The 12,290-nt window shown below is 40.7% G+C and overlaps 2 protein-coding genes across 2 annotated transcripts in view; one reads left to right on the plus strand and one right to left on the minus strand.

The window, feature by feature from the left end:
• The first annotated feature begins 25 nt into the window (after positions 1-25).
• Positions 26-4,216, plus strand: NANP (N-acetylneuraminic acid phosphatase). Its single transcript, XM_051783079.1, has 2 exons — positions 26-233; positions 409-4,216. The coding sequence occupies exons 1-2, from the start codon at positions 144-146 to the stop codon at positions 1,102-1,104; spliced, it is 786 nt and encodes a 261-aa protein (XP_051639039.1). The 5' UTR covers positions 26-143; the 3' UTR covers positions 1,105-4,216.
• Positions 4,217-4,427: 211 nt separating this feature from the next.
• Positions 4,428-12,290, minus strand: part of LOC127469345 (uncharacterized) — a 69,531-nt gene continuing 61,668 nt past the window's right edge. The window contains exons 3-4 of the mRNA XM_051783507.1: positions 4,731-4,816; positions 4,428-4,586 (exon numbers count right to left, since the gene is read on the minus strand). Of these exons, the coding sequence (XP_051639467.1) occupies positions 4,435-4,586; positions 4,731-4,816 (238 nt within the window). The 3' untranslated portion in view covers positions 4,428-4,434. The remainder of the gene's footprint in view (positions 4,587-4,730; positions 4,817-12,290) is intronic.

Raw genomic sequence — 12,290 nt, forward strand, 5'->3', positions numbered from 1 at the left:
CTGACGCGAGGGGCGGGCCCGGGGCGGGTCCGGGCGGCCCCGGGCGGCCCCGCCGTGCTGTGCCCGGCACGGGCGGCTGTGCCGGCGGCTCGGGGCGCTCCCGTCCGCTGTTCCAGCGGGGCGGCTCGCGCGGAGGCGGCGCCATGGGGCTGCACGGCGTCAAGGCGGTGTTCTTCGACCTGGACAACACGCTGGTGGACACGGCGGCGGCCGGGCGCCGCGCCATCGAGGAGGTACTGCCCCTGTCCCCTTCCCGGCGCTAGGTCCGCGGCCACCGGCCTTCCCGGCCCGGCTCTTCCCGGCCCGGCGGCCGCGGGGCCGCGAGTGCCGCGCTCCCCTCCCCTGCCCACATGCAGCTGGGGGCCGCTCCCGGGAGCGCCCTGACGCGCGGCCCCGTGTCCCTTGCAGGTGATCAGCGCCCTGCAGTCCAAGCACCACTACGGCGAGGGAGAGGCACGCGCCATCTGCGACAAGGTCCAGGCCAAGCTCCTCAAGGAGTGCCACGATCCCGCCAAGATGTGCATCACCGACCTGCGGATCTCGCACTGGGAGGAGGCGATCCAGGAGACCATCGGGGGGGAGGCGAACCGCGACCTGGCGGCCGAGTGCTATTACCTGTGGAAGACGACGCGGCTGCAGCACCTGACGCTGGCCGAGGACACGCGGGGGATGCTCACGGAGCTGCGGAAGAGGGTTCGCCTGCTGCTCCTCACGAACGGCGACAGGCAGACGCAGAGGGAGAAGATCGAGGCGTGCGCCTGCCAGCCCTACTTCGATGCTATCGTTGTAGGGGGAGAGCAGAAAGAAGAGAAACCGGCGCCATCCATATTTCATTACTGCTGCGATCTCCTGGGGGTGCAGCCCGCAGAGTGTGTGATGGTTGGTGACTCTCTAGATACAGATATTCAAGGAGGCCTGAATGCTGGCTTGAAAGCAACGGTCTGGTTAAACAAAGCAATGACCACCCCGGTAGATACCTCCCCAGTACCTCATTATATTATTTCTTCTGTTCTGGATCTTCCAGCAGTTTTACAGAAGATGGAGCACAACATTAATGCTAAGTTAGGAACTGACCATATGGCTAGTAGCAATGAAGCACATTGATGGTTCCAGCATACAGAGACCTGCTGAGCTGTTAGGTGACACATGCTCTTTTAAAAAATTTGACCCCGGAGTTTGAACTCATGTACGGAATGCTCTTTTAAACAGCAGATGCATGAATAAGAGCACAGTTGTCAGTAAAAACAGGATAGAAACACAAAATTATATTAGTTTTAAAAGATGTAAGTGCAGTTAGTTTAAAACAACCGCCTCTGCCTGGAAATTATTTTGACAGACTGTGGTAAAAGTCTATCTGTCTCTCACCTAAGTTGCCAGTCTCTTGTTTTTATAATGGAAAAGGAAATGTGAATGTTTTGAGCTCTCACATGCTTTGCTGACTTGTGAGTTTAGTAGATGCTTCAGTACCGACCTTGTGTGCAGTGTGTAAGAGAAGGTGGGAAAGAGAGTGTGGTACAATCTGGTAAATTTTCACAATTGATCTGCAATTTATCTCAGGAACTGGAGTGAATTTTGCTGTTTCTCAGACCATTAGAAAATGCTCTACTTTTGATTTTTTTCAAGTTTTAGATTTTTTTTTCAGACTTTGCAGTGACTTTTCGTTTATGGAATCAGTACCTCTTGCCATAAGTACTTAAATGTACATTAAAAATTGGCATTTTTATAGGGGACCTTTTATCAGAAGGAGTTGATGGATAAGCTTTTACTTTATATTATCTTGGTGCTTATGTAGCTATGCAGTATACTTGTGATTCAGATTATGATTTTTGTTGGAATGTAATTGATAAAACAGGGATATTTTCAATGATCTTACTGTACTGTCATACTCTTCAAATGCTAATATTATTGTTCTGTCTGATTTTATTAATGAATTTTGATCGGACTTTTTGGAGAAACTGTTCTTGGTCTTGCTCAGGTGTATGACTACTCAGATTCAACTGTAGGATCAGTGCTTTTTTTGGACTGTTTTAATGGCACTGCTATATAATCCCTCCTTACTCCAGTTTCTACATGTAATTCGTGTGATTTATTCTGGAGAAAATACGAGCTAGTTGTTTATAAATGGCTTTCATGACTCTCTTCCAAGAAATTGGAAAATTATGTCATATATATTACAGTACTGTGTACAACTTTATAAGGTATGTGTGATATTTCCCCTAGATGCAGGAGATGACTCTCTAAAACAGTAACATTTCTCTTTCCCAGATCATTATATTAATTTGTTTTTTCTGTACTTCATATTCTTACTATATAATGGGAAAGTATTCTCATATTAAATGGAAATGTAAACACTTGTTGGAAAATCTGTGTTTTTCAGCCCTGTTATACATTGGGATAAATATCAGACTATATATGAACAATCAAATTTTATATTTTAAAATAAATCCATGTTAAATCTTTTGAGAACAGATATATTTAGATGCTGGCAGAAGAATGTCTGGCGTATGGGCAGCAATAAAAGATCAGCAAAAAAACCAGAAACCTACCATGAAATGGGTGTGCAGAAGAAATCCTATATGAGAGAGGTTCCTCCTTTTAACTTGACATGAATTTAAGTTAATGTAGTTAAGTCTTTCACAGAATGACAGAGTCATCAGGATGGGATGTTACATCACGAGGGTGTTACTGGTCTGGGTTAAATTATTTGACAAGGAGTTTAAGTTGCATCAACTTATATTGCTCCTACACTGGGGGGGAGGGGAAGAAAAGGAAATACTTATTAAAGCTGGAACCCCTTTCATCCAATTGTCCCTTAAAAAAGGTAAAGCAGTCCAGGTTCTTCACCCTATCTAGCCAAGATTGTTGAGACATCAGGATCAATGAAGAGCACAGAGACAGAGCTTATTCCTCTGAGGAAATGGGGGGCACATACTGAAAACAATCCCATTACAGTGGTACAATAACAAGACTCAGTGGGACTGACTTGACACACCTTTCTTACTGAAGGAAGAGGCCTAAGTTAAAATTTTATTTTGCATTTGAGGAGCATGAAAACAGCCACCGGTTTAGGTGATGAGCAAAGCATTGCCTATAAGATTTCTTTCAACTGAGGATTGACAGAAAAATTATTGTCATTGAGCCTATGAGAGATACCATGTAAAAACAGAAATGTATCCAAAAGGTTACACGATCCCTGAAGTAATGTAACCATACTATCTGAAACAAAAGCAACAACGTTGCTTGTAACAGCATCCCAAAGGAGCTGCAGGGTAACTAACTTTGCCTTGTTTGCATAGCAGCAAGATAGTAGAATTTAGGCCAGAATAAGGTTTCTGATACAGCTGATGTTTAGAACAGCAAATTGAAATAATTCACAAGTCTATCTGTGGGCTTGAAAGATATACACCAGGTTACCATTTTTTTATCTAAACTGAGGCTTATATTGTCTTGCCACTGCATCATTCTGACGTGGCACACTGAGCCTGTTTATTGTATAAAGGGTCTCTTGTTTTAGAAGAGACTGCTCTTTGTTTTGCTGTGGCCAGCTGTTTTCTTACATTTCCGACTCTATGGAAAACCACTGTAACTGAATGCTCAGGTGACAGTGTGGTCTGTAGAGGCCACGCCCGAGTATGTTTTTCCATTTCTGAGTACTGTACCAGGATGTGGCTGGTGTCCAAGTAGGTAAAGAGTGTTATGATGCTTCTATAAAACAAGAAGAAATTATAGAAGAGTTTTCTCTATCTAGGAGTCTTCTTAGAAGCAGTTACCCAATAAGCTGGATTAGTTGTCTGGAGTATCTCTAAATGTTTTCTTGGATGGAGCTCTTTCAGAGAGCACAATGAAAAATAATTGTATTTAATGAAATGAAAGCATAAATGTAGTGATGCATAAATGTAGTGATGGGATAATTTTCACTTCAGAAGCAGGAACAGATCAGTAAAGCAGTTTATTAACAGTTCCAGTTAAGTTCTGGTTTTGCTTAGTATTATGCTCTATTAGCTAAGTTGTCTAGTTTAAATTATATAGCCAAAACATATTTAATAAAAAGAGGAAAAAGAAAGTCTACTTTTATTTAAAAAAAAAAATTTCCAGATAAATATTACCTTCTGAATAATCTACAGTAACTTTGACTTTAGTGAAATGAACTGAAACAATAGTTTAATACCAACTGTATTTTAATTCTTGATTTAAAATAACCCATGTACTAGTCTAATAAAAGTATTTTATTTATAAAACATGTTTTAATGCTCTGTATTGCTGTGGAGAAACACTTTTGAGACAAAAGGTTCAGATACACAAATACAACAAAAGGCAGGAGTTTTGTTTCTTTTTAAAAATAGCACAGAATTAGGCTTTAAAATCCATGAATTCACATTTAGATGTGGTGACTGGGTATAGTTTCCATAATTTTAAACAGAGGCTGGAATGTAATTATGTCTTTATGAAGATTCTTGGACTGATTGTGTGTGTTGAATTGCAGTTCTTTGCTAGTTGAACTTGACTTACCAAGCTGAATGCCAGATCAGATAAGCCCATGTGTCCTGATGTCGTGGCACTGGCTGCTGCAGCAGCATAAAGACAGGCTGCAAAGCAGAGAAGACAAATAGAGAAATCTCAACTCCAGGGCACCTATTCCAGCAGGTTATGGGTGCACAAAGCCGTATCTGAGCTATTGCTACACTGACTTCTATGTGACTCAGGAGAGGGGAGAGTGGGAGGTTGCTCACCTTGTGGCTTTCTCAGCTGCAGAAAAGCAAGCTTTGCCCTGGCAGTTTTCCATTGGGTAATGGAACAAGTTGTCCATCTTCTGGACCTGTGGAGACAGAAGGGGAGAGGTAAGGAAGTACTTAAAAGTACTATAGATGAGGATAGGGATTAAACTGAGTAAAGGGGGGCTCAGCCTCTATCATGGGCTCTTGGCCGCACCAACCAGCTGTCTGAAGTATCACAGACCTGCACAGCACAGGATTTCTGCTCTTGTTGAGAAAGCTTTGTATATGTAAGGCATTAAGCTGGACAGCGAAAGCCTCAGAAATGAGGGTGTTTTCTTACGCCCTTGAAAACTTTAACAAAAAGTTAGGGATCATGGAAGGTGACCTGGATGTTTTATACAGGAAATAAGTACCTTTCATTAGAATACTAAGTTAATGCAAAGAGATAAGATGTTTGGATGGGGTAAAAGGTAAGGGGGTTTGTATTTCCTGAACTGCAGACAATGGACAACTTGCCACACCCCCTCTAACCTGAACCAGTTCTACTTGCCTTTTCCTCTGAAGGTTTTGTGACATGACAACACCAGTAATAGGGCTTTGAACTAAATTGAAGTAGTCTGATCCATCACAGCAATTTCTTCTGTTCAGATATGTAGTGACTAGTTTTTTGGCTTTGGCTCTAAAATGTGCCAGGTATCATGAGGCCTTTAAAGAAAATTTAAAATCCTCCCTTAATTCTATACTAACAAAACTCATCATCTGGAAATCATTTGAACACGTTGAGAAGCACAACAAATAGAAAGGCAATGTATCTCTGCTGTATGTAGCTGTATACAGTTCTTTTGTGCACAGCTTGTACTATCAGCCTTGCAGTGGGATTGTCTCCATTATGACCCGCTTTCTAGATCACGCTGTGCACATACAAGAGACACAACAATGTAGAGATGATGTCAGCTGTGCCTACAGCAAAAACTGCAGCTTTTTGCCTATGTTGCAAGGGACCTAGACACAGAGAATCACATCGCCTGCTCCATATAGCATATTTTGACCTTTTATTTCTTCTACTAAAAACAAGGTTGCGTGAGGGGCTTCTGTTGAACAGCACTCAAATGCCAGAAAAAAATGCACTTAAAAAATATGAAACTAAATTATGATGCTAATGTATGAAATTTCAGTACTTTAAAAGTGCAAACCATGTTTCTCAAGTCAACACTTCACCAAAGACTAGATAATAGCATCTCATAGGGTCTAATTTACCATAAGAAATTGTTGCCATTTACATCAGTGGACCTTCACAAGTTTAAGATTTGTATGCTCATTTCTGTAAGATCATCTGCAAGTGACTCCTGCCTTCCACTTCTCCCTCAGCTAATTGATCTCCGTCATCTATTTCATTGCTTGTGTTTCCATATCTTTCTGAATCACAATGGTATCTAGCATTTGGGATGAAATTTGCGGAGCACTGCAATGAAAACCGCTGGAAGACAGCCATCTTTTGTTGCAAGATCATGTTAAGTACATACATTTAGTACCAGCTTTGCAGCAGTCGTGTGCTGCGAGCGTGTATTTGTTTTAAATGGTCTTTCCTCCAAAGAAACTTCCTTTCGTATCACAGAGACTAGGCAAATTTGTCATTAAAAAGAAAAAAAGTAAAAATGTTTGAATTAAAAAAAAAAAAAGAAAAAAGGAAAAACAAGCCTCCAAACAAAATCCTCTGTTAGTCACCTATAGATATTAAGGTTTAAAAGGCAAGTTTCAAATACCAAATCTAAGATACTTCTCTCTAAGTTTCAAAATCAGTGTTGATGATCAGTTAACATAAGAAGTGATTGTTTTGAGGAGAACAAAACAGTATTCATCATTTTGCCAGTTTCCCAGTGTCTGTTCAGTCTGTGACTGACCATCATAATTTATATTCAAAAATATATTCAAATTATAATTATATTCAAAATTATATTAAAAAATAATACTGTCACACTGGGAAAATCCAACTTATTCATATTTTGGGAATAACATTACTAGACAATGTGGAAGAAACTACATGTATTAGCTTCAACTACATTTTAATATACATTTTATTCAAAGTATTTAATCTGTGAATACACGTATTTGTTAAGTGCGTTTTGTATTTTGCACTGGAAATCAAAGAATGATCTAGCTCAGAAAAGACTTTGAAATTGTAGAATCCAACCTATGACTGAACACCACCATGTCAACTAGACTATGGCACTGAGTGCCACAACCAGTCTTTCCTTAAACACCTCCAGGGATGGTAACTCCTCCACATGGAACAAAATACAGGCCAGTGAGTTACAGAGGTGTATCTGAGCATTTATGAATGTGGTAATCTAAGGTCTATGCTTTAGATCAAGAAATTAGGAAACTTTCATACTTTTCAGTGATTTTAGTAACTTAGAATTCTAGTAATTTAGAATAGTTATGGTTTTTTTTTCCAGGGAAACTAAGATGGAAACTGTGAAGATGAAGTGGAAAGTATTTCAACATATTATATTTTCCAGTCAAAATCCATCCTGGTGAGCATCAGATGAGCAAATTCTTATTCTGATGCCTTAGAATTTTTAGGACTTTTAGCTTTTTGTAGATTTTAATGTAGCTGTGCAGTAAACATGGATTTTTAGCATAGCTGTGTAGTTTCTCACACTTTAGAATAGCAGTTTATTGAACCTTTTCTCACACTATATATCAAATTTTCTAAATTCTTTAGACTTGTTTAGGGTTTTTTTCAAGGAAAGACTGTAGCAAACGCACTCTGTTTAAGAACACATATGCACCCTAGGCCGAAACAACAAGATATCACCAACGAGGTTGTAGCCAAGGCAACTTTGGAGGCCTGGAACCTTGGAGAAGCTCCAAGGATAACGCATGCTGGAATGACGAGGAGGAGGAAGATGAGGAAGAAAGAGGTCTTGAAACCTCCAACTCAATTCTGGGGAAGCATGCCAGGGGGACAATTCTGGGGAGGATCTGGGGGCGGATAGTTCTTGGATTGGATGGATAGTATTATAAAATTGTAGAACCCCTGGACACGGGTGTGTGCCTTTGTACTCCTAGCACCAGAAGGCCTTCATCAAAGACCTGCTCTATATTTTATCTATACTAATATTGCCTGGTGATTTTTTCCTCCTGGATTTTAGGCATCAATTTGCTCGCGTTGTTGCTGAGTCTGCTTGATGGTAGTGCATTCAGGCAGATGTGGGAAGACCATTTTCCTGAGGCAGTAACCAGTGTAACAGAAAGGTCCAACTGGAATTGAAACCATTATGTGTCAAAGTATCTGTTTTATTAGTTCTTCCACTATATGAGTATTAAGAGTCTCAGTAGACTCTTCTCTTTTATTCTTTTCATGAATTAGGCCAATGAGTATCCTCAAAGTTACTGTCCTGTTTTCCTCTGCGCAGTAATGTGTTGCACATCTGTCTGTTTGATAGGCTTAACAGCTTTCATTTGTGCTGCTGGTGTGGTGGTCTTTGCTGTTAATGATGTGGCCTGTTAAATCTCACTGGGGTTAGGATTTATCAGGAAGTCTGCAGTGGATGGATTGACAGCCTTTGTTTTCCAAACTATTGATGCCTTCCATTGTGTTTTGTTTCAGACATTTAAATGAGAAGGGTCCTGAACATTCTAAGTCCTTTTTTCCTTTCAGGAAGAAAATGCATAAATGACACAAACAGCTTGTTTATTCTCCTTTCAGTAAATGTAACTGGTTAAAAATACTTTTCTGCTTCCATCCCTCTCATCTGAAAGAACTTCAAAAGGTGCTTAACAACTTGATGCCTAAACTAATTTGATATATTTGTTGTCTTTATCCTGTTACTTTGTGAAATGTTATTATGTCTGTTTTAAAAAATGCTACTGCTGCAGCCAGAGGTTCATCTTACTATTGTATTATTATAGTTTTACACTGTATTTATATGCTCTATCTCAAAATGAAAACAAGCCCCTACTTTACAGGTATTTTACTTTGAGATAAATCTACCTAGTTAACAATTTCCATTTGTTTTATTTTGAATACTGTGCCCCCTGTTTAACAATACTCTGTCCATCCAAACGACTTTTCATTTGGTTTTCTCTTTTCTGTAGAGCAGCAGTATTTGTGTATATTTGCAGGGTAAATAGTATGCAAGAGATGCTGCAAATTTGCTGATGATTAAGGGACTGGAGCACTTCTTTTATGAGGAAGGGCTGAAGCAGCTGTGCCTGTTGAGCCACCAGGAGAGGTGTCTGAGAGGAGATCACATCGATGTCTATAAGTATCTGAAGGGAGGTGCCAAGAGGATGGATCCAGGCTCTGCTTAGTGGTGCCAGGCAGTAGGACAAGAAGCAATAGGCACAAACTGATGCACAGGAGGTTCCTCCTGAACATGAGGAAGAACTTCTTTCCTGTGCAGGTGACCAAGCACTGGAACAGATCGCTCAGAGATGTTGTGGAGTCTCCCTCACTGGCAAAACTCTAGACATAATCCTGAATAACATGCTCTAGGGACCCTGCTTGAGCAGGGAGGATGGACCAGATGACCTCACCAGTGATCCTTTTCAACCTGACCCATTCTGTGCATTTAGTGCCACAGTACAACTGTTCAGATATCAGCAGGTTCATGCTAGCTTAAAATATTCTAAGGATTATTTATAATATAAGCCTCACTGTTTTTCTATTTCTATTTTCTACTAAGAAAGATCAATGCTGTATTTGGGGTTGTATGTACTTGCTCTGTAACAGGGTATGCTTAAGAAAATGGCTTTTTTTCCCTCTATTGATGAGTGCTAAAGTGATATCCTTAAGGAGACAGTGCTGCTAATAAGCTATCCTTCACACATTAGAAGATGGAAATGTATTTCAGGATAGTTTTTTTTGATGGCTAATTTAGGAGTGAAGAAAGAAAATTGAACAGTAGGACCAATTCTTGATTACAAGGAGTCAGTGTCTGGAGTAGGGTTGAAAAGAAACTCCTATCACTTGGGTATTTGAATGTACAATCACTTGATTATACTCAGAGTAACACATCTAATTTTCTTAAAATATTTTCTTTTTTTTTATATAATATAAATTTTAAAAGAAATCAGTAACAAGAATAATGCAATTAGTGGTCTGCTGGAGACTTCTTTCTCATTTTCAGTGTTTCCTCAGCAGGTGGCATTAGAGGTTTGCTACATGTATATATAAACATAGTTTTTGGCTGTTGTTTTGTTGTTGTTAGTAGTTGTTTGTTTCCATGCTCCTTTTTTTTTCTCCTGCACTATTTTAAAAATAAAGCATACTTGTTAAGCATAAATTAAATCCAAACAGTCTTCTTTTCACTTCACACTGCCCTCCAGACATCATAAATTATTATGAGATCCCATTTTACTAGGCATTGTAAACATAAATGGCAAAATAGCCTTGCTTAGAAGAGGTTTTGATCTAGGTGGATAATTATTATCTTTATTTGAAGTATGAGGATCTGTGATGTATTTTGCAAACTGTTCAACAGTCAGTTGAAAATGAGCATCATGAAGAGGATCTGCAACAAGTTTGCTATAACATCATGGTGTGAAACAAAATCCAGCTTTCTAAGTACTAGTGCACTGTACTTGAGCTGAATTTGATTTATATTGCAAAGGCATTTGATTTATTTACAGAAAAAGGAAGGTTTTTCCTGCATCTGATGCTGCAGTGGCATCTTTATAATTTCAAAATTCTCGTGATGAGCTTCTTTTCCTATAATTAAACAGCACAGAAGAACTTTATTTCTATGACCTCATGTAAGGGATTACTTAAGCTGGTATCTGCTACTATATCGTATTTTTTCTCACTCTGTAGAGTTCATGGCTGCACCCCCAGACCAACAATTCAGGCCATGGTTCTACATTCAACACCACTGTTCCTGTTTGGGCACCTGAAGACATGGGCTAACTTTCATTCATGTGCCCAGTGACACTGTGTTTAGTATCTGCCCCTGGCTACTGACTTGGATTTTGGCACACAGTCACGCTTTAGGTTCCCTCCTGAGGAAGCCTTGAACATAGGCAGAAATTTCTGCTGCATGTTTCTTCCAGGCTCAGCAGGTGGCAGTTTGGGATCAGTTTTTCAGCAGATCCAGCTCACTGTCTCTAACACCCCAGTCCAACTGCCCCATCACAGGCAGTCCCACCCCAGTCACCACACTGACCCCAAGAGCACAGAAAAACTGACCAACACCTGCAGCAGGCTTCTGCATTTCAGAAACTTGTACCATAAGGTGTAGTGCACCTTACACAGTGTACACTTGGCACTCATCTGGTGCTGTGTGTAGACAGGACAGCAGCTCAACATGCTGGTGAGCCACTTGCAGCTCCAAGGCTGCCAGATTACCAGCAGCACAGCTGGACCTGCTGCTACTGCTTCAGTCGACCAGAGCAAAAAAATGTTTAAAAATCCCTAGGTTTTATCCTGACAGAATTTGTAAGATGACAAAGAGAACATGCTGGACAGTAAAGAGTGTTCCTGCTGTGAGGCATAGAAATACTGCTGTCTTCATCTTAGCAGAGACAGAACAAGACTCAGCAAACCAAAGTGACTGGCTAATAGTCACACAGCAAGCTCGGGGTTGAGACAGGGCTCACAGCCAGATATATTTGGCTCTGATTAGTGGCCATCATCATTGAACATGAGGCAAAGCCTCCCCTGAAGCTCTCCAAGGCTAAGAACAGCAGCCTGGGGGCAGGGTCTGTCCATATAATGCGAATAAACAGTGAAGTATTGGCGTGGTTCAAAACCTTCCCTTGCAGTCAGCAACTCTTCTCACCTGAGGGCACGGCTGTGCAGGAGAAGTGTTGCCACAGGGAAGCACCTCCACCAAGGAACTATGAATTAGAGTATACACTCAAACCCCCACATTTCTCCTGCATGTCTTCTCCTAAAAGCACCTGGATCATTTTGGGGCTCTCTCAATAGACTTAGTGTTAGAGGAGGTATTTTTCAATGTGAATTAATACTATCAGAAGTTTGCACAGATAAAATGCCCTTACACCACCCCAGAGACCTTTCCTTGGTGCTTAGAAGGCAGGATGCTACCTTGTTTAAGTGACTGCCTGTTTGACACACACACCAGCTGTGGGGAGTACAATGATCTTAAAGGATCTTTGTGCCTTACTTATGTCAGAATGATGCAAAATACCAAACTTTTGATGCTAGAAGTCTGGAAGAGTTAATATGAATGGTCATTGCAGCTTTGACCACTGAGATTGTAAAAGGCTATTTCACAAGACTAATAAGTAATTATGTACCTTGTGCTGTATTTGCTACTCTTGTTTTCTTTTTCTCTCTTTCACTGGAGTGGAGAGAGAACTTTGTTAAGAGCAAAGCATGACTAAGATAAGCAGTGGAAAAGTCTGACCTGCTGCGTGGGAAATTGCTACTGTCATATGTCCTTGACAAATATTTTAGCTAATTTTAGCTAATTACCTCACTGTAATGGTACAAACCAGGGAGACGTCCTCTCCCACAGATCAAAGTCAGTGGGAATTCCCTTTGAGCAAAAGTAGCAGCTGTTAACTGCAAGAGGCTCAGGGATCATGTTTACCTGGAATTTCCCAAGA

The sequence above is a fragment of the Manacus candei genome, unplaced genomic scaffold (assembly GCF_025592945.1).
Source record: "Manacus candei isolate 608988 ecotype Guabito, Panama unplaced genomic scaffold, ASM2559294v1 h1tg000017l, whole genome shotgun sequence".
Classification (NCBI taxonomy): Eukaryota; Metazoa; Chordata; class Aves; order Passeriformes; family Pipridae; genus Manacus; species Manacus candei.

Coding starts and splice junctions, on each gene's coding strand:
- NANP (XM_051783079.1), top strand. CDS start 144: ATGGGGCTGCACGGCGTCAAGGCGGTGTTCTTCGACCTGGACAACACG. Junction 234..408: donor GGCGCCGCGCCATCGAGGAG/GTACTGCCCCTG, acceptor TGTCCCTTGCAG/GTGATCAGCGCCCTGCAGTC.